Raw genomic sequence first — 27,103 nt, 5'->3', positions numbered from 1 at the left:
AGAGTTAAGGAAATCTGCGCAGGCAAGGAAAGCTGCACAGCAGATGCCTAGACACAGTGAAAGAATTGAAAAACACACAGCAGCAACTTACCTCCAACCCCGCCCGAAGGTTGTCCGGTCTCATTCTTTGTCCCCCCCCCACACAGGAAGGCTATCCGGTTCCATTCTGAGTCCCCGATTCGCTCGCACACAGTCCGGTTCGCTCGCACACAGTCCAGTCTTTTTGGCGCTGATCAAGGCTCCACCCCACCCCCCTTGTGTTAGGCCATGCCAAAATGAAGAAATCCAACTGGGAAACTTACAACACTTTTTTTTGGCGTACTTAGCCCACAAAAAATCGGCCGTAATTCTTCAAGTACGCCAAAAAAATGCTTTGGGGAAAATTGAGTCTTATATGTCCACATTACCTTTTGGATTACCTTTTATGTTAACTGTCATTCTATTCTTATACCCTCTTTTCGCCCTTCTAATTTTCTTTTTCATTTCGCCTCTGAACTTTTTATATTTAGCCTGATTCTCGGGTGTATTCTCGACCTGACATCTGTCATATGTGCTCTTTTTCTGCTTCATCTTGCACTCTATCTCTTTCGTCACCCAGGGAGCTCTGGCTTTAGTTGCCTTACCTTTTCCCCCTAGTGGGATTGTACCTGAACTATTTCCTCTTTGAAGGCAGCCCATTGTTCCACTACAGTTTTGCCTGCCAATCTTTGATTCCAATTTATCAGGGCCTGATCTGTTTTCATCCCACTGAAATTTGCCTTCCTCCAATTAAGTATTTTTACTCTAGATTGCACCATTTCCTTTTCAGTAGCTAATCTAAACCTTATGATACTATGATTGTAAATTCCTGGATTCTTTTACCTCAATCTGGTTCAGTAAAATTACTGAGTCGAATACCTCTTGTGCTTTGAACAAAGCAGTCTTTATTACCGGCCAGTAAGACCTATCAGACAGAAGATATACTCTCTGGATAGAGCGTACACACTCCCTACGGATAGGTGAAGTTACATCGTAAAGCGTTAACAGTTATACAGTTTTGAAATCAGATAACAAAATACAAATGGATTGACAGTCTAACTCAGTCACTCATTAGTCAATCTATATGAGATGTTCTTCTTGAAAGCTCAAGTATTGCCTCTAAATGTTTCAATCTAATGGTGTGACTATTAGATGTCATTGGCAGGAGTAGTGACTTGAAACCTTGAGACAGACTGTTAGCTATGCTGAAGTTGCACTATTTGCAATCTGACATTCTCCCAGCTATTCTTCCATGGCTTATACATTTTCATATATCCCGTTTACTTTACTGTCCTTAATTCCATATATTCCGTTCAGATATCCACATGATCGCCGTTCCCTAAATGTTCACCTACTGACACTTCCTCCACTTGACCTACCTCATTCTCCACAGCCAGATTCAGCAATCCCTCCTTCCTTGTTGGGCCAGAAATATACAGATCAAGAAAGTTCTCCTGAACACCCTGGAAAATTTCTTCCCCCTCTTTGCCCTTTACACTATTATCCCAGTCTATATTAGAATAGTTGAAGTCCCCCCATGATCACTACTCTGTAGTTCTTGAAACTCTCTGCAAATTTGCTCCTCCATATTTTTCCCACTAGTTGGTGGCCTATAGAATACACTGCATAATGTAATGACTCCTCTATTATTTCTTGACTCTAACCAAATAGATTCTGTCCTTGACCCCTCCAGGACTTCCTCTCTCTCCAGCACTGTAATATTTTCCTTAACCAATACAACCACACCACCTCCTATCTTTCCTTCCCTATCTTTCCGGAACACCCTATATCCTGGACATTTAATACCTAATCCTGCCCTTTCTTGAGCCAGGTCTCTGTTATTGCCAAAACATCATATTCCCATGTGGCTATTTGCACCTGCAACTCACTAACCTTCTGCTTCGTGCGTTCACATACATACACTGTAAACCTATCTTCGACCATACTGTGTTCTCTCTTGGTCTGACCCCATCTAATACCTTACTATATTTTGCTTCTCTCCCAATCCTTTGTGCTCTTTGTTTCTCCTTTTCTAATGCTAATTCCTGGTGCCCATCCTCCTGCCAACTTAGTTTAAACACACTCCAACAACACTAGCAAACCTCCCAGCGAGGATACTGGTACTGGTTCTGTTGAAATGGAACCCACCCAGCATGTGCAGGTCCCACCTCCCCCAGAACGGGCCCCATTGCCCCAGGCATTTGGAGCCCTCTCTCCTGCACCATCTCCCCAGTCATGCATTCATCTGCTCTATCTTCCTATTTCTATACTCACTTGTGCGTGGCTGTGGGAGTAATCCAGAGATTACGACCTTTTTTGAGGTCCTGCTTTTTAATTTCTTTCTTAGCTCCCTGAAATCTGCCTGCAGGACCTCATCCCCCTTTTCTACCTATGTCGTTGGTACCTACATGGGTCACGACCTCTATCTGTTCACCCTCTTGTCCCTCCCTCTCAGAATATTCTGCCACCGTTCAGTGACATCCTTAACCCTGGCACCAAGGAGGCAAATGCCTGTCTGCTCCTCTAACTATCAAATCCCCTACCACTATTGCTTTTCCTTTATTCCTCCCCCCCCCCCCCCCCCCCTCCCTGTACAGCTGAGACATCCATGGTGCAATGGATTTGGCTCTGGCTGTACTCCCCAGAGGAACCATCGCCCTCACCAGTACTCCGAACAGAATACTGGTTGGACAACGAGATGCACTCTGGGGCCTCCTGCACTACCTGCCTGGTGGTCCTCTTCTGTCTGGTAGTCACATGTTCCCTCTCTGCCTGTGCACTCCTTAGCTGCAGGGTGACTACCTCCTGAAACATGCTATCCATGTAGCTCTCAGCATCGCGGATGCACCACAGTGATGCCAGCTGCTGCTCAAGCTCTGAAACCTGGAGCTCGAGCTCCTCCAGCTGACTCCCAATCCTGCATACGTGTTTGTCTAGGACACTGGAAGCTTCCTGGGGTTTCCACATAGCACAGGATGTGCATTCTGCTGGACCGAGCTGCCCTCCCGTGCCCTTATTTATTTGACTTTTAACGAACCACATTTTTAAGTAACTTAACAAAAATAAACTGAAAACTTAAAGAAAAACAAAAACAATCACCAACTACCCTTGCGTGACGTTACTTACCTCGCTGCTTGACGCTCGTGTTCCCTCTGCGCTGTTGGGCCTACTTTTATCTGCAGCCGCTCCTCTCGCTATCTCGCAGGCCTGCTCTCGTGTCTGTTAACTTAGAGACCTTGGGTTCTGTGGCTCCACTCCTCCATTTCAGTCGATGTGACCACCGCCTTCCTCCTCTCCACCAATTCCTGTGCTCACAAAATTCCTCACTCTGCTTGCGAATCACTACGTTTGCGAATCTCCCAGCTCTGCTCAAGCTGTGTTGTTGTTATGGTGTTACAGAATGCTACCAAGCTCTGTGCTCAAGCTGTGTTGTTGTTGTGGTGTTACAGAAAGCTACCAACATTTGTAGTACTGCACTGGTTCAAATTATTCGAAGCCATCTCTTAAAACCTAATTTATCAAGGGCATTGGTGTCGATTATTTAAAAAAAAAACATTTTACATCTTGCAAACTGACATCTATCTTTTAGTTTCAGGATGGAGTGTATTGTAATTTGTTTGGTGTGTTAGAAATAAAACATTTTTAAGGTGACTTTCATAAAATAAGCCACTTAATATTAAGCTGCTAAACCCATATTAAATTCTATGGGCTCAATTATCCCTGTTCATTTGCGCCATTTTTTTGGCACGCGACTTTTATTTTTGGAGTATTTTTTTTATTTCAAAGTTTTCCCCTGCGATCTGCGTTGGCGTAACTGACTGACTTAGTTACGATTTTTCTAGGCCAGTTTTTTTTTTAAACGTTCCTTCATGTCTGCGCCAGTTTTTTCAATTGTTCACAGTTTGACCAACATTTTTTTCTTAGGTTGGTATATCTGGCCGCTCCCAGAAAACCAGCGCACACTCACAAATTAGCGCTGAAAGACGCCATTGTTTTTAAATCGAAGATTTTGGAGGAGTCAAGAACACTGTCAAAATCAATAAAGTTCAACTTTTTTTTAACCTGTCAACGTCGAAATGTAAATTTGTTGGATTTCAGAAGTTCTCTTTTTTTTTAAACTCACTCACAACCATCATTGAATGTCTTGAAGCAGGGCTTGGGGGTCGTAGCTTTGGCTGGCTCAGGGCATGGCTACTAAACAAGCCGGGGGTGGGGGGGGTGCGGGGAAAGAGAGGGGGACGAGAGACAGGTGGGGGGGTGTGGAAGAGGGGGAGCGAACAGACAGACAGACACCCCTTCTGCACTGAAGACTCCAATTAGTAAAGGGGGCTGGGAGAGGAGAAGTCAGGTTGAGGGGAGAGAGTAAGTCACAAAACCTTTGGGTGTGGTCCATCCATACAGACCTTGGGAAGAGAGCGAACTGCAAACCTGTCCTGCCTGCCTGCTTTCCTGTCGTTTTGAGCTGCTTTCAAAGGTTAAATTTAAGTATGCAGGCAATACTTGACAGTACCATGCCTTCTGTGTCATGGTGCAATGTATGAGTCAATTGATTCAACTTCTTCACATCAGGAACATTAGAGCCCGTAGGGTGCTGGGCAAGGGACCTTACCCACCTCTGTTATATCGAGACAGGCGTTTGTACCTCCACCTGAGTGATGCAGACTGTGTCAGAAGGCTGTGTTTCCGCAAATAAGTTGTAAGTGAGATCTGTGAGTTGGTTAAAGCAGACCTGCAACCTAGAAGCATTAGGAGGACTGCTTTTTCAGTTGAAGTGAAGGTTACAGCTGCACTTTCATTCTATGCCTCCAGATCGTTTCAAGTTACAACTCTCAACATGCAACACATGTCTCCATTCACCAGGTCACGGCTGCACTATATGCGCATAAGAATGACTTTGTAAAGTTCCCCATGACCGCCCAAGCAATCCATGACAGGGCTGTGGGCTTCTCCAGAAATGCTGGCTTCCCAAAGGTACAGGGCTGCATTGATTGTACCCACATTGTCTTGCGTGCACCTTTGGAGGATTCTGAGATGTACAGGAACAGAAAAGGCTTCCACTCCATTAACGTGCAGCTCGTGTGTGACGACATGCATTATCTTGTCAGTCGATGCAAGATACCCTGGCAGCACCCATGATGCGATCATCCTACTCGCCAGCTTTATATCTGCCATGTTTCAGCAGCAGCAGCCAGAAGGGCAGAGCTAGCTACTGGGAGACAAAGGGTAAGGCCTTGCCACCTGGCTCATGACGCCCCTATGCGTGACCTGGACGGAAGCTGACCGTCAATACAACATGTCGCACATTGCGATGCGCAGCATAATAGAGAGGACCATTGGCATATTGAAACAGCGTTTCTAATGCCTGGACCATTCCGGAGGCTACTTGCTGTAATCCCCTGAGATTGTCGGTCAATTCACTGTTGTGTGTTGCATGCTGCATAACTTGGCCATCATGAGGCAGCAGCATCTGGTAGTGGAAGACCCACCTGTGGTGAGAGTGGTTGATAATGTGGAAGATGCAGGTGACGAGCAGGAGGATGAGGAAACCATGCAAGTGCCGGAGCACGACGGCAGAGGAGGGCGGTCCATCGTGCCCCTTTAACGATTGCTTGAGCCTTGCGCCAGCAGCTCATCCATGAACGCTTTACTGATGCCTGAGGGCTCAGCGACAACTATTTCACGTGGACAAGTTTACTGACTGTTTGGAGCTGTTCCGTAATGTTGTGTTGTGTTAATGGAACATGATTCAGTTTTAATGTAAAATATATTTATTCAAAAGTTTACAAAGTATTTAACTTTAATAAAATTATTCTTGTATAAAACTTTACTTTAATATCACTCTTTAAGATCACTTTAAAAACTTGTAAATTTACATAACTTACAAAAAACTTTTAATTTGAGAACAGTAACAACAATAATAATAGCAGCAAAGAAAGGCTGCACCCATCTCTCCTCCCCTTTATTCTAAGACCACCCGCTGCATTTGGTCTTGGACACTCCACCACCCCTGCCCACAGATGGTGACGCAGTGTTTCTGGGCTTGGTACCAAGCTGATTCTAACATCTTGGGTACTGCACACCTCTTGTCGGGGGGTGGGGTGTGGGGACGTGTTAGGCGGCAAGTTGGAGGGCCCAGCTTTGGGCTCTTCAAAGGCTGGAGTGAGAATGACAGTTGATTCTGTTAATGGATGCGTGGTCTGGCCGTGTTCCCTTATTGCAACAGCTAACTCCAACATGCCGTCCCTCATGCGCCCTGACAGTGTCTCAACGACCCGCAACATTCCCTCCCTTCTGGTCAGTGACATGGTTTGCTCTACCTCTGACATTCCCTCCCTCATGGCCTCTATTCTTTCACTGATGATCCCGGATATCATTCCCATTTCTCATATCATTGCTGTTACTTATCCTGACAGTCCCGCTACCTCATCACTCACCCCACTGATGGCGTCCAGGAGTGATCGGGTAAGGTCAGTGCTCTCCGCACTCAATGACATTGCAGAAGTCATTTGACAAGGAGCCACATAAAAGGTTACTGCGCAAGATAAAAGTTCACCGGGTTGGGTAATATATTAGCATGGATAGAGGATTGGCTAAATAAAAGAAAACAGAGAGTCGGATTAAATGGTTCCTTTTCTGGTTGGCAGCCAGTAACTAGTGGGGTGACGCAGGGATCAGTGCTGGGACCCCAACTATTTACAATCTATAAAATACTTGGAAGAAGGGACCGAGTTTAACATAGCCAAGCTTGCTGACGATACAAAGATGGGAGGAAAAGCAATGTGTGAGGAGGACACTCAAAATCTGCAAAAGGACATAGACAGGCTAAGTGAGTGGGCAAAAATTTGGCAGCTGGAGTATAATATTGGAAAGTGTGAGGTCATGCACCTTGGCAGAAAAAATTGAAGAGCAAGTTATTATTTAAATGGAGAAGGATTGTAAAGTGCCGCAGTACAGCGGGACCTGGGGGTACTTGTGCATGAAACACAAAAGGATAGTATGCAGGTACAGCAAGTGATCAGGAAGGCCAATGGTATCTTGGTCTTTATTGCAAAGGGAATGGAGTATAAAAGCAGGAAAGTCTTGCTACAACTATATAAGGTATTGGTGAGGCCACACCTGGATTACTGCATGCAGTTTTCATATTTATGAAAGGATTATACTTACTTTGGAGGCAGTTCATAGAAGGCTCACTAGGTTGATTTTTGGGAGGGGGTTGACATGAGGAAAGGTTGAGTAGGTTGGGCTACTCATTGGAATTCAGAAGAATGAGAGGTGATCTTATCGAAACATATAAGATTATGAGGGGGTTTAACAGAGTGGATGCAGAAAGGATGTTTCCACTGATGGGGGACACTAGAACTAGAGGGCATGATCTTAGAATAAGGGGCTGCCCATTTAAAACAGAGATGAGGAGAAATTTCTTCTGAGGGCTGTAAATCTCTGGAATTCGCTGCCTCATAGAGCTGTGGAAGCTAGGTCATTGAATAAATTTTAAGACAGAAATAGACAGTTTCTTAAATGATAAGGGGTTATGGGGAGCGGGCGGGGAAGTTCTTGATCATATCAGCCATGATCTTATTGAATGGCGGAGCAGGCTCGAGGGGCTATGTGGCCTACTCCTTTTCCTATTATGTGCTTATGTTCTTATGACAACATCTGAACCACATCTGTTAGATCCTGCACCTCAGGAGAGCGCGGTTGAGCTCTCCTTCCCCTCATCTCCACTGGTGTGGCTGGGACCCGCAGCCTGGGACGGTGGAGTCCTGGGCGTGCCTCGCTGCACTCCACCACTGGGACCCGCAACCTCGGAAGGTGTGAAACCATGGAATGTCCCACCAACACTCAAATCACTAGTCACGGAAGGGGCTGTCACCTCCATGAGCGGCACCTCCAAAGTCAGTACAACAGTGGAGACTTCAACCAGCTCTATCCACTCCCCCTCCCTCCTATGTTCTTCTAGAGGGTTGGATTGGAAGATGTTCTCCATCAGGCTCGTCCGTATCTGAATAAACTTCTGCATCGTCAGGGTTGGCCTCCAGTTCTGCAAAAGATAACTGAATAGTCAAATGGTTAGCAGCAGAGGAGGGGGCAGGGTGGGTGCATGAGTAGGATCACACATCGCAGGCCAGACAGGAGGCTGATTTGAAGGACCATGATGAATTTGCAGGAATTACCCTCTCCCTCGAGTGTGGGCTGAGCTTGTGCAATACTGATTGCTTTTTTCCAGGCAGAACCCATCAAAGCAGCGACCCTCTCTTCCAAAGATGTCAGTGGGTGCAGATTTGTTGGGCCTCCTGTTCGAGTTCTTTCCCTTTTTATTATGTGTCACCTTCCTCTGCAAAGATGAAAACCTAACTTTTTAAGAGGGTGGCTTTCTGCTAGGTGGGACATACAGATGGTCACATTTACAATTGCAATTCCATTGAAGAAATTAAAATATTACTTACACAAACTACTTGATCAAGGTCCTGCCACTTTTTACACTGGCCTTCAGATCTCGTGGTGGTCACCATTGCGCAGTAATCTTCTGCAACTTGGTTCCAGCATTTCTTCATTTTTGGGTGGAACTTTTGTGTGACCTCTGCTGGTGTCCAGCACCTGCCATCTGTTCTCAATCACTGTAACTAATGCCTCCACTTCTTCCTGGAAGAAATTCTTGCACCGTGTTGCATCTTGTATTGCTCCAGCTGCGATTTTTCCAATGCTCTCACATAGCACTCCTTCTCTCACTCTCTCTCTCTCTCTCTCTCTCTCTCTCACACACACGCACAACTGACTCTTTAAAAATGGCCGATTGCCAAATCCGAGCTGTACTGAGCATGAGCGTCCATTGGAATGACGTCAAAAAAGTCACACTTTATTCCGTACCTGTGCAAGAGGTGCGGCTTCGTTTTTTGGCGAAAGACGGCAGGCTCTACCCCCTCGAGGCGACTGGACATGCTGCGCGATGCCAAATTGACATTATACATCAGGGAAACTTTGGCAAATTATTTCTGGCCTAGAAAAACGGGTGTAACTCTGGAAATATGCCAGAAAACGGGCTTGGGGAAAATTGAGCTCCATGTAACTAAACTAAAATAATTCTGCTTAATTACAAATATGAAATTAACACAATACGTCAGTGCAATTTTACTATACAGTGACCTTTTTTGCATTGTATCCAAGTTTGGTGACGAAACAAAGCTAGGTGGGAAAGTAGCTGTGAGGAGGACACAAAGAGCATGCAAAGGGATAGAAACAGGTTAAGTGAGTGGGCAAATAAAGTTGAGCATAATATTGGAAATGTGAGGTTATTCATTTTGGTAGGAACAATAGAAAAACTAAATATTTTTTTAAAATGATGAACTATTAAATGTTGTACAGAGAAATCTAGGTGCCCTCGTACAGTAAACAGTGTGTAGGTACAGCAAGCAATTAGGAAGGAAAATTACATGTTGCCTTTTATTGCATGGGGGTTGGAGTAAAAGATAAGGAAAGAAGTCTAACTACAATTGTACAAGGCTTTGGTGAGACCACACCTGGAATACTGTGCACAGTTTTGGTCTCCTTATCTGAGGAAGAACATACTTGCCTTGGAGGCGGTGCAACAAAGGTTTACGAGATTGATCCCTGGCTTGAGAGAGATGTCTTATGAGGAGAGATTAAGTAGATTGGGCCTGTACTCTCGAGTTTAGAAAAATGATCTCATTGAAACATATAAGATTCTGAGTGGGTTTGATAGGGTAAATGCTGAGAGGTTGCTTCCCCTGGCTGGAGAGTCTAGAACTAGGAGGTATAAGGCTAGAAATTTACCTCCGAACACTGGCGCCGGATCCTTAGCGGTATTCTAGCGGTTGCGTCTTTTTGACCGCCGGAATATTGCTGGTGTGCTCTCCTGCGGTTTTCTGCTCTTCAATGTCTGCGGTGGCTGACTGTTCCAATAGCGGGCGGGAGCGGGCGGCGGAGGCTCAAAACTCGCCGATTTGCTTGACTTACTAAAGGCAGGCAGAACCACTGTACAAAACGTCTGGAAAAGCTTCTCTGCGCATGCGCAGCCATTCTCCTGCGATTTCAGGGTCAAGGGTGACCCTGCATATGCGCAGAGAAGACTGAGACAGCACTAGACAGCTTCAAACTGCAGAGGTGGGTGGAGGATTGTACTGTTGCTTCAGTGTGTCAGATAATCCTCTTTTGCTCCAATTCCTGCATAATGTCAGCAGTGGAGCTTGTTAGGAATATTCCTTGCCCCTCTATTTAAAAAAAATATATTTATTGTGTAATATCTCAGCGAAGCTCCTCGATTGTGTGGACTGCTGCGGCCTTCTCTGGGAGTATTGCCTGGAGCCGTCTGATGTTAACGCGCTCTGCCTGTTGTAATATAATATTTGATGGTTCTTGCCAGCCTCGCTGTGTCACATGAGGATTTAGTATTGTTTGTGACTGTGCTGGTAGCTCTTTGCACTAGCCCCCAAGATAATTCTCGAAGAAGTAATCAGGATGTTTAGTGCATATGACATTTTAAGCATGTAAGCGGAATCGATGGGAAGCTAGTGAGCTGCTCTCCGTGATGGCACTGTGCGAGTGTCTTGACATTACTGGACCAGCCTCTAATGCAATAAAGTTTCTGATGGCTGGTGTGGTGCTTTTGCTGGTGGGTTATCTTGCATTCCAACCATTTGAAATCAAAGTTGATGCAAATTTGGGATCAATATTTGGTAAGTATTTTAACCGCAGGATAGCTCAGATGAATACGTGGCTTGAGCAGTGGTGCAGCAGGGAGGGATTCAAATTCCTGGGGCATTGGAACCGGTTCTGGGGGAGGTGGGACCAGTACAAACCGGACGGTCTGCACCTGGGCAGGACTGGAACCAATGTTCGAGGGGGAGTGTTTGCTAGTGCTGTTGGGGAGGAGTTAAACTAATATGGCAGGAGAATGGGAACCAATACAGGGAGACAGAGGGAAACAAAATGGAGACAAAAGCAAAAGACCGAAAGGAGATGAGTAAAAGTGGAGGGCAGAGAAATCCAAGGCAAAAAACAAGGGCCACTACAGCAAAATTCTAAAGGGTCAAAGTGTAATAAAAAGGCAAGCCTGAAAGCTCGGTGCCTCAATGCGAGGAGTATTCGGAACCCAGGAGAGGGCTCTGAGCTAGTTAGTGGGTGAGAGCTCAGATGAACAGGACCCCAAGAAAGAATGCAAAAGGCAGGAGGCAACAGAGCAGAGGAGCACTGGGGTAAGTGTAAACCACAAGGTGATAGGAAGGGACAAAATAAATGAATATAAAGGGGCTGCAGGAGGGGTCAAAACTAAAAATCATGGTTTCAAAACTAGTATTAAAACACTCTACCTAAACGCACGCAGCATTCGAAAAAAAAGTAAATGAGTTGACGGCACAAGCCACTACAGAAACGTGGTTACAGGGTGGCCAAGACTGGGAATTAAATATCCAGGGGTACCTGACAATTCGGAAGGATAGACAAGAAGGGAAAGGAGGTGGGGTAGCTCTGTTAATAAAGGATGATATCAGGGCAGTTGTGAGAGATGATATTGGCTCGAATGAACAAAATGTTGAATCATTGTGGGTGGAGATTAGAGATAGTAAGGGGGAAAAGTCACTGGTGGGTGTAGTTTATTGGCCCCCAAATAATAACTTCACGGTGGGGCGGACAATAATCAAGGGAATAATGGAGGCATGTGAAAAAGGAATGGCAGTAATCATGGGGGATTTTAACCGACATATCGATTGGTCAAATCAAATCGCACGGGGTAGCCTGGAGGAGGAATTCATAGAATGCATATGGATTGTTTCTTAGAACAGTATGATACAGAACCTACAAGGGAGCAAGCTATCTTAGATCTGGTCCTGTGTAATGAGTCAGGGATAATAACCGATCTCCTAGTAGAAGATCCTCTCGGAATGAGTGATCACAGTGTGGTTGAATTTGTAATACAAATTGAGGGTGAGGAAGTAGTGTCTCAAACGAGCATACTATGCTTAAACAAAGGGGACTACAGTGGGATGAGGGCAGAGTTGGCTAAAGTAGACTGGGAACACAGACTAAACGGTGGCACAATTGAGGAACAGTGGAGGACTTTTAAGGAGCTCTTTCATAGTGCCCAACAAAAATATATTCCAGTGAAAAAGAAGGGCGGTAAGAGAAGGGATAACCAGCCATGGATAACCAAGGAAATAAAGGAGAGTATCAAATTAAAATCCAATGCGTATAAGGTGGCAAGGTTAGTGGGAAACTAGAAGATTGGGAAAATTTTAAACGACAGCAAAGAATGACTAAGAAAGCAATAAAGAAAGGACAGATAGATTACGAAAGTAAACTTGCGCAAAACATAAAAACGGATAGTAAAAGCTTTTACCAATATATAAAACACAAGAGAGTGACTAAAGTAAATGTTGGTCCCTTAGAAGATGAGAAGGGGGATTTAATAATGGGAAATGTGGAAATGGCTGAAACCGTAAACAATTATTTTGCTTCGGTCTTCACAGTGGAAGACACAAAAACCATGCCAAAAGTTGCTGGTTATGGGAATGTGGGAAGGGAGGACCTTGAGACAATCACTATCACTAGGGGGGTAGTGCTGGACAGGTTAATGGGACTCAAGATAGACAAGTCCCCTGGTCCTGATGAAATGCATCCCAGGGCATTAAAAGAGATGGCGGAAGTTACAGGAGATGCATTCGTTATAATCTACCAAAATTCTCTGGACTCTGGGGAGGTACCAGCGGATTGGAAAGCAGCTAATGTAATGCCTCTGTTTTAAAAAAAAAAAAAGGGGGGGCAGACAAAAGAAGGTAACTATAGGTCGGTTAGTTTAACATCTGTAGTGGGAAAAATGCTTGAAGCTATCATTAAGGAAGAAATAGCGGGACATGTAGATAGGAATAGTGCAATCAAGCAGACACAACATGGATTTATGAAGGGGAAATCATGTTGAACTAATTTACTGCAATTGTTTAAGGATATAACGAGCAAGGTGGATAGAGGTGTACTGACTGATGTGGTGTATTTAGATTTCCAAAAGACATTCGAGAAGGTGCCACACAAAAGGTTACTGCAGAAGATAAAGGTACGTGGAGTCAGAGGAAATGTATTAGCATGGATTGAGAATTGGCTTGCTAACAAAGCAGAGAGTCAGGATAAATGGGTCCTTTTCGGGTTGGAAATCGGTGGTTAGTGGTGTGCCACAGGGATCGGTGCTGGGACCACAACTGTTTACAATATACATAGATGACCTGGAAAAGGGGACAGAGTGTAGTGTAACAAAATTTGCAGATGGCACAAAGATTAGTGGGAAAGCGGGTTGTGTAGAGGACACAGAGAGGCTGCAAAGAGATTTAGATAGGTTAAGCGAATGGGCTAATGTTTGGCAGATGGGATACAATATCGGAAAATGTGAGGTCATCCACCTTGGGGGGGGGAAAAAAAACAGTAAAAGGGAATATTATTTGAATGGGGAGAAATTAAACATGCTGCAGTGCAGAGGGACCTGGAGGTCCTTGTGCATGAATCCCAAAAAGTTAGTTTGCAGGTGCAGCAGGTAATCAGGAAGGTGAATGGAATGTTGGCCTTCATTGCGAGAGGGATGGAGTACAAAAGCAGGGAGGTCCTGCTGCAACTGTACAGGGTATTGGTGAGGCCGCACCTGGAGTACTGCATGCAGTTTTGGTCACCTTACTTAAGGAAGGATATACGAGCCTTGGAGGGGGTACAGAGACGATTCACTAGGCTGATTCCGGAGATGAGGGGGTTACCTTATGATGATAGATTGAGTAGACTGGGTCTTTACTCGTTGGAGTTCAGAAAGATGAGGGGTGATCTTATAGAAACATTTAAAATAATGAAAGGGATAGACAAGATCGAGGCAGAGAGGTTGTTTCCACTGGTTGGGGAGACCAGAACTAGGGGGCACAGCCTCAAAATACGGGGGAGCCAATTTAAAACTGAGTTGAGAAGGAATAATTTCTTCCAGAGGGTAGTGAATCTGTGGAATTCTCTGCCTAAGGAAGCAGTTGAGGCTAGCTCATTGAATGTATTCAAATCACAGATAGATTTTTAACCAATAAGGGAATTAGGGGTTATGGGGAGCGGGCGGGTAAGTGGAGCTGAGTCCACGGCCAGATCAGCCATGATCTTTTTGAATGGTGGAGCAGGCTCGAGGGGCCAGATGGCCTGCTCCTGTTCCTAATTCTTATGTTCTTATATACCTGGTGCCTTGAAAATAATGTTTCCAGTATAAAAATGTGGTGGAAAGTTCTAACATGGAACAGAAGATGAAACTAAAATAAATTGGCTCCACTAATGAGCATGTGGAAAACTTGGATAGTATGTCAGTTATGAGGCGTAGTTGTAAATGTTGGCGAGCGGTTATTCATTATGCAAATTGATTAAGTGTGTAAAAATGAGGAGAGCAGGATCAGACTGCTTTGGCCACAGCTTAGCTCCACACATGAATAATAGCCCTTTGGGTAGGTACCAAAAAGCCATTGGATTTCTCCATGAAGCTGGCTGAGTGCAGCTGGTGTTGGAACAGTGAATGACTGACAGCAACTTCAGGATTTCCGTGTTGGGATGCGCATGTCAGTCAGTTTCAATGGGCTCATATCAGCGAACGCTGTTCAATCGCTGTTATTACCCACCATGGGCCGCCCCGACCTCTGAGAACACCATCGCAGGTCGGGGCTGTAAATAGAGCAGGAGCGCCGGGCCCTGGAATATCGTGGGCGAAGGTGCGGCGAATGAGGGTACAGGGCCCAGAAGACCCGAGGGGCTAGGGTGGCAGCACGGGCTTGTCCACACTGCGATATGTGTGCGCACTAGGTCCGTGCAGCAGAGCAGGTCTCCAGTCGTCTTGGTTCAACCCTTGCCACTGGATAAAGGCCTAGCTCTGTTGAGCCCGTGTGGTGGCTGATGTGCAATGGTCACCACACATTAAAAAAAATCCATGCACAGACACTTTCCACCCCCTCAATTGGAGTTCAGGACTGGAACATCCTTCAGTGAAACATGTGTTCGAGGGACCACCTATGATGATGATGATGAGAGGCTGGAGTTTTTGTCTTCAGACGCTCGCTGCCCAGCGTGGAACTGAGCCAAGGCGAGTAGGGAGACGGCAGGTGAAATGACCTGCAGTGTCAAAAGCAGATTGTAGTAAAACACACAAGCATCTGAAGTTTCCCTGCTGGAGTTGTGCCTTGTTTGAGCTGCGCTCTTGCAGGTCATGGTGTTGGTGACCATTTACGGTCAGGTTAGTGTCTAGTTGACTGCCCTTTTAAAGTTTCTGGCTTTGTAATGTAAAATAAATTGGAGAAAACGGAAATTGGGAAAGATGGTGAAAAGTTTCTAGTAATCTCCAGCTGGCAATACTTAATCGTGCATAATGCTGGGCCCAAGTCAGGTAAGTACTTTAAAAATGGGTGGTTTTGATCAGAGCGATAATGGGCAGTAGCGAGCCTTAAATACTCTTTTGTGGAAATTAGCGCTGGGGGAAATTTTGGGTGATTTCTGGGTGGCAAATGTGGGCGGGCGACTTGCAGCAACGCTGGCAGTAATCGTCTGCCGAAATTACCGCCGGTGATGATCGGGAGGTGAAATGGGCGGTAATTTACATTTTTGTCCAAAATGGGCTGTAACTGGGTAATCCCAGGGGAAATTGTCTCAGGATAAAGGGTTCGCTATTTAAAACTGAGATGAGGAGGATTTTTTTCACCTGAGGGTTGTGAATATTTGGAATTCTCTACCCCAAAGGACTCGATGTTGAATCGTTGAGTATATTCAAGGCTGAGATGGTTAGATTTTTGGATTCGAGGGATATCAAGGGATATGGCAATTGGGCGGGTAAGTGGTGTTGAGGTCGAAGATCAGCGGTTATCTTCTTGAATGGCAGAGCAGCACCGAAGGGCCGTATGGCCTACTTTTGCTCCTAATTCTTGTGTTCTTGTGTTTAATATATATTGCTGAATTAACTTTTTTGTGTAGCCGAATTAATGTAAAATGTCTGTCTGTTTCTTAGCTTGGAGCTGAAAGTGCAGATAACATTGGAGCAGTCCTCAACAGCAAGGAAGAACAGAGGGAGATTGCTGAAACCAGGGAAACCTGCAGGTTGGTACCTGTATGAAGACAGCTGCTTTTGAACCTTTTTTCTTAGTTTGTATCTAATAAGGTAGTACAGGAGATTACAACTGTATGTTAACTAGGTTGTTAATAACAATAACATGGGTTCTTAAAGCCATCAACTCTCTCCCCCATCTTCATACATAAGAGCTGTTTTGAAAAGTAACATTCTGAAATAAATTCTTAAATTCTATAAACTGAATTCTTTATACAGTACAGTCTTGCATCAGTATCACATCCTTCTATAGCAAGAATACATATGGGTACTTGCTTTATTTTTGTATGTGGGTAACATTTTCTCATTTCTTTGTTCCCCTCAGTTAGGATCTCTGTTTTAAGCATCATTAACTGTCAAGTTGGTGAGCAAGCAACTGTGTTGAAACTGCTGCCAGGAGGCAGACAGCTAAAATAGAGTAACACTCCCATTTGTTTTTTTTAAAACCCTTTCATTCATTCATATTCCCTCCCTTCTGTGGACCCTCCGCACCCCGAGCTAGGAACAATGCAGCTATGATCACCAACTAAACAAGTGAAGGATTGCAGGTTTTAATCCTCATCCCACAGTAGTGTCTCATTGTTACCTACTATATTCAATATAATTAAATAATTGAATTGGTCTTTTGATTTCAAGTTTAGGAGACCAAGATAATGTACTATAAATTCCTTATTTTGCATCTTCATGACTACAGTGCTATTAAACTACTAGTTTTAGGTCTTGGCAAAATGATTTTGTGTGCATATTGTCACAAGACTGACTTTGTAACTCCAGTCAGGTAGTCTTTACCATATGTAACCTAACTCCAGTCTGGCACAAAGCCACATTTTATATGTATTCAAGTATTTTTCAAACGTACAAAATTTGTTCAGTGATGTTTCTATTTTTTTTAAAAAGCCACCTGGGGAGCAGAGCCTTTGTGTTTGGAGCTTCTTTGTCACTAAGGCACGATTAACTTTATATCTCAGGTTGGCTGGCTGCACATCCCTCCACCGTTATAGATTTAGGCCCAACATTTGTAAATTAACAGCATTCAAATACATTTCCCAGTTGATTTTTAAAAACTTGTCTACCAGGTATTTTTCAGGTATTTTTATAAAACACTTGCAAAATAATTGTTTCTGTGTGTTTGTGTATTATATATATATTATATATAAAGTTTGTTACAACAAATGTATGTTACACACAAGCTTTAATTACTATTTAAATTTACACTCTTGGTGTTCTCTGACCCATGGACGTGTGAAACCTGCAGTATCAGCTTTATGCATTAGATCTTTTTTTTTTAAAAGGCAAACAAATACTATTTTACAACCGTCTAAACTTGGGGCAAATTTATAACTTCATTATTGATGCTAAAGAGGTACTGTCAATTAAGTCAAGTGGCTTAAGTTGCAAGTCCATTACAATTTTGAATATTCAGCAGTTAAAATATCTTCTTTGTATGTAAGAATTACAGATTGTAACCTATAAAATTCAAAACACAAATCATGATGGCGTTTGCGACGGATGTGATTCCAAAAGCCAGGTCTGTTGGTGACAGTGCCCCTTTTTGATATGCAGTGGTCTCCAGTTTCTACTTCTATTCTTTTGTTACTAAATTCTGTCTTGATATTTATATGGTCTACAGAGATAGAAAATCTAAGCCACGTCTTTAGAGGATTGCTTTTAAACAGGATTTTGTTTTTACAGTGCAAACATGGTAAATTTAAAAGCGAGATTAAGTTTCTTCTTGTAATAAACCGGCTGATGGGCTTATCTACTCCGCTTTGTTTTATTGTTTGTGTAATTGCAAATGCTATTATTTTAAATAGGTAAAGAAATTAAGTGATTACACCTCTGTACTTTAACACTCTTCTTTCTACAACTGACAACATACGAAATATTTCATTGTACAAAATGTAAAGTTTTTCCATTTTCACTTTTAAATGTTTGATGAATTTTATTTGTGCTCATTTAACATGGGCTATCAGTACATCCACTGCTCTGCCCCAACAGTATCTAATATACTAGTGTGACATTTATTTTCCACTCCAGCCAAGCTTTTAGCCTCTATGATCCCCTTGCTATACAACTATTTTTTGGATAAATTTAGAGCCATAGTGGTACAAATAAAAATAAAAATCATAGTGCAGAGCTGCTGAATTGCACTCTGTTGTGGCTGCACTGGCTCTATTAAGTCCCACTTAAGTGGTAGTCTGGCAGTTGAATAATATTATGAAGGAGCCAATAAAACAGTTGGAGATGCAACATCCTCAACTCCAGTGTTGTGTGATAACACTTTGGGCCCAAGTTTCCACATGATTTGCGCTTGATTTTTAGGAGCAACTGGTGGAGAACAGAAATCGCAATTCTCCACATTTTTTTTTCTGCAGTTCTAGTCAGGTAGAACAGTTCTACTTTGGAACAGAATTTTTTCTTCAAAATGGGGCATGTCCGGCCACTGACGCCTGATTTCAAAGTTTCCACAGTGAAAACGTACTCCAAACTAAAGTAGAATGGAGCAAGTGAAGATTTTTGTAGAACTGAAAAAACCTGATCTACACATTAAAAAATCAGGCGCAGGTTACAAATTAGGCGTCCAGAACGAGGTGGGGGGGGGAGGGGGGCGGAAGGGAACTCATTAAATTCTACAATAAATCCTTATTTATACTTCTACAAATATTATACAAATAAATCCAACCTGAATAAACATTTATAAGCAAAGAAAAGATTAAATAAACCATCTTCCTACCTGTGTGAAAGTGCTTCCGGGGGGGGCGCCCGTTCTTTCCCGCGGAGGGAGGGGGGGAGGCGCCCGTTCTGCCCGCGGGGGGGGGGGGGGGGGAGAGGGGGGAGAGGAGGCGCCCGTTCTTTCCCGCGGGGGGGAGAGGAGGCGCCCGTTCTTCCCGCGGGGTGGGGGGAAGACAGTGAGAAGGCTGCAGTGAGATGTGCTTTTATTAAAAAAATGTTCAAAAATTAAACGGCTACAAAGAACTACAAAAATGACCGAGTGCCAATGTTTCTTTCACACTGAGCATGCGCGAATGCTCCAACACGCACGCGCAGCTTTGCCGGCAGGGAAAAAACTAATTTAAATAGTACCCGCCCTCTCCCACTTACAAAATCGGCGCGAGTGTCGGCTCCGCCCCCTTGGGCGCCGCGCCTGGCAGACAAGGAGCTGCAGAACGCTCCAGAATCGCGATTTTTTTTTCTAGGCGCTGTTTTATGTGCGAAAAACAGGCGCCGAGCTCGGAGGGGCGCCCGTTTTTTATCGTGTGGAAACTTGGGCCCATTGAAACTACTCTATATAACAGCAAATCCAACCCAGTAGATTTCTGCTGTAGGTAGATATAATGGTCTGGAATTTGTGGTCTACGACGAAGCGGCGACACTCACCGCTGGCCTCAAAAGAAAATTGCCCACAAAAACTTAGTGATCTCTGGTGTGAATTTGAGCTCTCCTAACCTTAGTTTGAATCTAGCACCAAATCAAGCAAGTCTCCAGCAACAGTGATATCATCAAGTAGGCTGAGCAGCCAATCACATTGAAGTATTCTCACACAGTGCACCAGGTAGTAAAACGCTTGGATTCTAATTTACTTTTTATAAATGTTATGGAGAGCAAAATAATATACATAGGATTAAGGTAGAAATTTCATAAGCTGAAATGCCATAAACTTAAAAAAAAATATATATATATTTTAAAAGCCATGTAACTCTTCATATTAATGGAAAAATTTGACATTCCACAAATATAAAGTTATTTTTTCAGGGCCAGAAGGATTGTTCAGCAGTCAATATGCTGTTAAAAACGCAGTTGCACCTCTTTCAACCAGGCTTCATTTTTTTCGGGGGTGGAGGGGAGGAGGTTTGACAGCGATATTCTAGTGGAATAGGGGACGTTTTCGTCCTTCAGTGTGATTTGAATTGATTGCCGGCTCTGGGAAGTTCCATAACGCAACCTGTGGCGGGAATGACTGACTGCAGCTTCTGGATTTCCGCATTTATCTGCGAATGCGCTAACTCCTGAAGTTGCTGTAAGTTTGAGGGATAATGATGCAGTTTTGCCATCATTACCACCGCAAAATCTGGCCATTGTATGCAGCCAAGGTACACTTGGACAAAATATGATGCTTTGTTTCCCATTGCTATTCAGAGCGCTATTGCACATGTGTCGGCACAACGCGTACACTGGTGTGAGTTACTACATCTCATTTGTACAATTTTATGGTAGGGTAACAATAGCATTGGTGAGACTAACAATTTGATGTTGACCCACCTTCACGAGACACTGGGTTGATGCTGGCCCAGCCTGATATTGCTTAAAGTCCTTTATAATCTGCAGGGAAGATTTTTGTCCAAACATTTTGGGGATTGGATTGGAATCAAAGTCCCACAGGTGAAGGGATAGTCTTGTTTTCCTTGCTGCTCATGGAAAAACAAACTTGTACTATTAGTCTCAAATTTGCCTCTTGATATACTAACCGAATTTGTTAACGTTTTACCTCATCGGTAAACGGATTGGCCGATCTTGTTCCTTTCCAGCATACATAAGAGGCAGAGAGGTTGTTTCCACTGGTTGGGGAGACGAGAACTAGGGGGCACAGCCTCAAAATACAGGGAGAAAATTTAAAACCGAGTTGGGAAGGAATTTCTTCTCCCAGAGCGTTGTGAATCTGTGGAATTCTCTGCCCAAGGAAGCAGTTGAGGCTAGCTCATTGAATGTATTCAAATCACAGATAGATTTTTAACCAATAAGGGAATTAAGGGTTATGGGGAGCGGGCAGGTAAGTGGAGTTGAGTTCACGGCCAGATCAGCCATGATCTTTTTGAATGGCGGAGCAGGCTCGAGGGGCTAGATGGCCTACTCCTGTTCCTAATTCTTATGTTATGTTCAAAGGGAGTTGGTCTGGAAAGTGTAATTTAATTTGGTTTTCATGGTCAGACTAAATACTGAACTGACTTGATAGTATTTCATTCTTGAAGTCACACAATAGTTTCAGAATTTGTACTCATTTGAAATAGTACAGATGGGTATTTTTATAACTGCAAACTATCTGTTTTTAGATGCATAGAGTTTGAACAGATTGAAGAAAAGGTATAGATCAAAATTGCATTTATCATTAAGCTGGTAAGCACTGTGTTTGATGTAAAGAGCTGATGGGGATAAGCTGCACTGAAGCAATAACAGTTCATTACAACATTATTAGCAATTTCAATCAGTGCTAAAATATTATTTTCTTTAGATGTGCTTTTTGAGTAATTATGACTAAATATTCCACTTTTAGAGGGGTTTAAAATAAAAATCTAACCTTTAAGTTTGTCTATTTTAATGAAACTGCACACTCTCTTCTCTTTTTTACCCCCCCCCCCCCCCAGGTGAATATTCTACTTGATGTTTAAACCTAGTGTTAGATTTGGATTCCTTCATTAGAATTTATTCTACATCTTAATATGCCACTTTGACTTTCGCTAGTAGCTATGAAATAATAGCACTGAGCCAAATACAACTTGTATGACCTAAAATATTCTGGCAGCTTAATACATTAGTACAAAAACAGTAAGATTTATACAAGGTCATTTGAAGTTGCAGGGATCTATAACTACAACTGTTCCCATGTATTTGTTTTTTGTACAAACAAGGGTACTTATTTCACTTGTCGTTGTGTAGCTCTCATCATACTTCTATTTATTTCTCAACATTAAAATGCAAAATGTGTGGGATTGCATTTCTTGCCTTTTTTGGTTTTTCAATTAGGCAACAGATATCTTATTGTAATGCATTAAAATATCTGAACAGGTTATGGTTTTCGAATAGCAATCTAACTGAAGTGCCTTGTTTTTTCTTAAGTTAAAGGTGCTATATAAATGCAAGTTGTTAATCCATCGGCAAGAAGTTTCCCAGTTTTTGGCCAGAAGTAGTGCATAATAACATTTGTAGCGATCTCAATTAGAACAAATTATTTGGACAAACCAGAAGATAATATATTGCAAATATTTGGCGCACTTGAGTATTTTTATATTGCATGTCGATCAACCCAACTGAATTACAGGAGAAATTTAGAACTCTGCAGAGGACAAAGGGTTTGATTAGGGCCGGGAAAATAGAGTACGAGAGGAAGCTTGCAGGGAACATTAAGACGGACTACAAAAGCTTCTATAGATATGTAAAGAGAAAAAGGTTAGTAAAGACAAACGTAGTCCCCTGCAGTCAGAATCAGAGGAAGTCATAACGGTGAACAAAGAAATGGCAGACCAATTGAACAAGTACTTTGGTTCAGTATTCACTAAGGAGGACACAAACAACCGTCCGGATATAAAAGGGGTCAGAGGGTCTAGTAAGAAGAAGGAACTGAGGGAAATCCTTATTAGTCAGGAAATTGTGTTGGGGAAATTGATGGGATTGAAGGCTGATAAATCCCCAGGGCCTGATGGACTGCATCCCAGAGTACTTAAGGAGGTGGCCTTGGAAATAGCGGATGCATTGACAGTCATTTTCCAACATTCCATAGACTCTGGATCAGTTCCTATGGAGTGGAGGGTAGCCAATGTAACCCCACTTTTTAAAAAAAGGGAGGGAGGGAGAGAGAAAACAGGGAATTATAGACCGGTCAGCCTGACATTGGTAGTGGGTAAAATGATGGAATCAATTATGAAGAATATCATAGCAGCGCATTTGGAAAGAGGTGACATGATAGGTCCAAGTCAGCATGGATTTGTGAAAGGGAAATCATGCTTGACAAATCTTCTGGAATTTTTTGAGGATGTTTCCAGTAGAGTGGACAAGGGAGAACCAGTTGATGTGTATTTGGACTTTCAGAAGGCTTTCGACAAGGTCCCACACAAGAGATTAATATGCAAAGTTCAAGCACATGGGATTGGGGGTAGTGTGCTGACGTGGATTGAGAACTGGTTGTCAGACAGGAAGCAAAGAGTAGGAGTAAATGGGTACTTTTCAGAATGGCAGGCAGTAACTAGTGGGGTACCGCAAGGTTCTGTGCTGGGGCCCCAGCGGTTTACATTGTACATTAATGATTTAGACGAGGGGATTAAATGTAGTATCTCCAAATTTGTGGATGACACTAAGTTGGGTGGCAGTGTGAGCTGCGAGGAGGATGCTATGAGGCTGCAGAGTGACTTGGATAGGTTAGGTGAGTGGGCAAGTGCATGGCAGATGAAGTATAATGTGGATAAATGTGAGGTTATCCACTTTGGTGGTAAAAGCAGAGACAGACTATTATCTGAATGGTGATAGATTAGGAAAAGGGGAGGTGCAACGAGACCTAGGTGTCATGGTACATCAGTCATTGAAGGTTGGCATGCAGGTACAGCAGGCGGTTAAGAAAGCAAATGGCATGTTGGCCTTCATAGCAAGGGGATTTGAGTACAGGAGCAGGGAGGTGTTACTACAGTTGTACAGGGCCTTGGTGAGGCCACACCTGGAGTTTTGTGTACAGTTTTGGTCTCCTAACTTGAGGAAGGACATTCTTGCTATATTGAGAGAGTGCAGCGAAGGTTCACCAGACTGATTCCCGGGATGGCGGGACTGACATATCAAGAAAGACTGGATCAACTGGGCTTGTATTCACTGGAGTTCAGAAGAATGAGAGGGGATCTCATAGAAACATTTAAAATTCTGATGGGTTTTGACAGGTTAGATGCAGGAAGAATGTTCCCAATATTGGGGAAGTCCAGAACCAGGGGCCACAGTCTAAGGATAAGAGGTAAGCCATTTCGGACCGAGATGAGGAGAAACTTCTTCACCCAGAGAGTGGTGAACCTGTGAAATTCTCTACCACAGAAAGTTGTTGAGGCCAATTCACTAAATATATTCAAAAAGGAGTTAGATGTAGTCCTTACTACTAGGGGGATCAAGGGGTATGGTGAGAAAGCAGGAATGGGGTACTGAAGTTGCGTGTTCAGCCATGAACTCAATGAATGGCGGTGCAGGCTAGAAGGGCCGAATGGCCTACTCCACCTATTTTCTATGTTTCTATGTTTTTATGTGCAACTTTGATGTAATAAAATATCTGGCTTTAATTAACAGTAACATGGTTGAGAAAGTCTGAGACTGCAGAGCGCATCTTTTTTGTGAAATTTGTTTCCATGCATATAGTTTGTTCCAGTTTTGTGTTTTTATTGTTTTCAGTAGAGTTGTATGCAAGCTTTGTTAACATTTACTTAATCAGGTTTGATTCCGGGTTTGTGCTCACCAACTGATCTAGGGAAGCATTAAAGCTGCTTTGTGGGCTGGAGAGGGGAATAACCTTAGCAAACATTTGTGTATTCGGTCACTGCCCAATGATTCCTACCAGAAAGATTGTGTGTGGAAATCAGGTGAAGGCAGGGTTCAGATGTGGTGCACTTTATGCTAGAATACTCACTACCTCATGGGTGCAGATTATCTTAGCTCACCTATAAACAAGGTTATCATGGGCTAGATTTTGGAGGGGTGTTAATGCAAATGAAACCATACTAAAGCAAAAGTCAGCATTTACGAAAAGGGAAGTCCTTTAAGGGAATAGAAATGTTTTTCTTTATCGTTCATGATCACATGTACATAGCAGGGTCGACTGCTTCACAATGTGGTCAACATTGGATTAAAAATGCTTTGTAAATGGAATGGACATCATGATGGATTAGAATATTGCCCTTTCACTCTTTGGGACCAGAGTCTGCATCTAGTCCAGATTGATGGAATGTGCTTATATGGGTCCCAAGTAAAATAAGTTCACCTAGTCTTAGCCGAGTTTCTGAGACATAAAACCACAACACAAAAATACCATAATTTAGCTATGAATTAAGTGTTTTACAGAGAGGCTATAAGGGTTGTGGTAAGTGGAAATATCAGATTGGTGCAGTAGTAGCTTTTCTTGGGTTGAGTTGAGGCAGTCTATCCTGTCCTAGGAGTGGTTGATGCTGACAGTGTCAAAAATAGGAAAATAATTTTCTAACCATAGTATAAATTGCCTCTGAGCACTAAAAATATATTTTTTTAAATTACGCATTGCTTTACCTTGACATAGTGCTTGTGTTTTTGGCCCCTTCATCTTCAACTAAAACAGCATTCCTGCATAATTTTCATTGAATTTGGTGGTTTTCATGCTACAGTTAACAATAACGTGCATCAAGAAAATCTCAGCGTAGAGAAGATCATTTTTTGTGAGCCTGTTGGCCAATGCATTTTGTTTTGAGATGTATCTGGAGGAATGGGTATTGCTCTTCTTTTCTACGATATTTAAAAATGCCTTAACATTTTATATTTACCTGTGAAACAACACAGAATTTTTTGAGGGATTGCAGTTAACATAGCTAAAAATTTGTAGCATCTTAACCAAATTATGATTTTTTTTTTGGTACAATTCAGTACAGTTCTGTCACTATCAGCTTTTAGTATGTGTAAAAATGCTTAATCACTTCATTTGAGATTTGGGATTAAACTTTGTTCTCTACGTTGTAGTCATTATGCATCAAAAATATACACCAAAACTGGAACGGATGGGACAGCTTTGTATGCAGATATTTGTTGATGAATCTTCTACCTCAAAGTTTCAATTTTTTTTAGTGAGAAATCCAATTTAGTCAAAACACAACAATTTTAGATCATGATACATTTTTGTTTCCTTTTTTTAAAGGAGCAGACTATTTTGGTGAGTACTTTTAAAAGACAAATTATTTCTGCAATGGGTTGATGGAGAATGCAGCTTTAATATTGGCAAACTCCACCTGTCATGTTAAAAATCCTTGATCAATTTAAGAGAGATTTTGGTTGAATAAATTACAAATACCCTTTTGAATTGTGACAGCATTCTGGATTTTTATTAAAATGGAGCATTGTTGAGACATTCCCACCCCGTCCTTTAATTGCATTTTATATTTGGACTAAAGCTTTTGTTCCCATATTAAAGCTCCATTTGTCCCCAGTAGTATGAACTCCATAATTTATCGTAACAAAATTATTTTACTCTGACAACATTGTTAACTTGCAGAATATAAATACATATTTGATGGCATAGTGTAAGTTAATTCATAGAAGGGAGCCGGGGAGGGAGGGGGCGGTTAAGAAAGACGATTCAGATGCAAACTTTGAAGCATAAGAATTTGGATTACTTGTGCACTGTTTCTGTAATACACTCTGCATGTGCATGTAAGTGAATTATTACATCTGTGATAATTGCTTGCAACAGATGCCTTTTTAAAAGCAATGTTTTGTTTGATGCTTCTAGGGCAACATATGACACATCTGCACCGACTACCAAGCGCAAATTTCCAGAAGAAGGGGAAGCTAGCGAAGAAGAATTTGAAGAGTACAAAGTAATTACATCACTGCAATGTCTCTTTTTTTCATCATCCAAACTAAAATTGACGCAAGAAATAGGAGCAAGAGTAGGCCATTTGTGGCCCCTTGAGCCTGCTGCGCCATTCATTAAGATCATGGCTAATCTGATCATGGGCTCAATTCCGCTTCCCTGACCGCTCCCCATAACCCTTTACTCTCATCGCTCAAAAATCTGTCTATCTCCATCTTAAATATATTCAATGATCCAGCCAACACAGCTCTCTGGGGCAAAGAATTCCACAGATTTACAATCCTCTGATAAAAGAAATTCCTCCTCATCTCACCTTAAATGGACGATCCCTTGTTCTAAAACTATGCCCCCTAGTTCTAGATTTCCCCATGAGTGGAAACATCCTCTCTGCATCTACCTTGCCGTGCCCCTTCATTATCTTGTATGTCTCAATAAGATCACCCCTCATTCTTCTGAACTCCAATGAGTACAGGCTCAATCTTTCTTCATAAGTCAACCCCTTCATCTCAGGAATCAACCTTTTCAACTACCTCCAATGCAAGTATATCCCTCCTTAAATAAGGAGACCAAAACTATGCAGTATTCTTGGTGTAGCCTCACCAATACCCTGTACAGTTGTAGCAGGTCTTCTCCCTCTTTTATAATCTATCCCCCTTGCAATAAAGGCCAACATCCCATTTGCCTTGCTGTAC

General features: G+C 42.8%; 1 protein-coding gene across 1 annotated transcript in view; it reads left to right on the top strand.

Annotated features, from left to right (window-relative positions):
• Positions 1-27,103, top strand: part of mettl14 (methyltransferase 14, N6-adenosine-methyltransferase non-catalytic subunit) — a gene marked incomplete at its 3' end in the record, with an annotated part of 83,718 nt that overhangs the window by 17,260 nt on the left and 39,355 nt on the right. Inside the window, exons 2-4 of the mRNA XM_070870142.1 lie at positions 16,025-16,113; positions 25,737-25,751; positions 26,328-26,415. Of these exons, the coding sequence (XP_070726243.1) occupies positions 16,025-16,113; positions 25,737-25,751; positions 26,328-26,415 (192 nt within the window). The remainder of the gene's footprint in view (positions 1-16,024; positions 16,114-25,736; positions 25,752-26,327; positions 26,416-27,103) is intronic.

The sequence above is a fragment of the Pristiophorus japonicus genome, unplaced genomic scaffold (assembly GCF_044704955.1).
Source record: "Pristiophorus japonicus isolate sPriJap1 unplaced genomic scaffold, sPriJap1.hap1 HAP1_SCAFFOLD_1160, whole genome shotgun sequence".
Classification (NCBI taxonomy): Eukaryota; Metazoa; Chordata; class Chondrichthyes; family Pristiophoridae; genus Pristiophorus; species Pristiophorus japonicus.
Note: the sequence above shows the minus strand (reverse complement) of the source record. Positions and strands in the feature narration are given on the sequence as shown.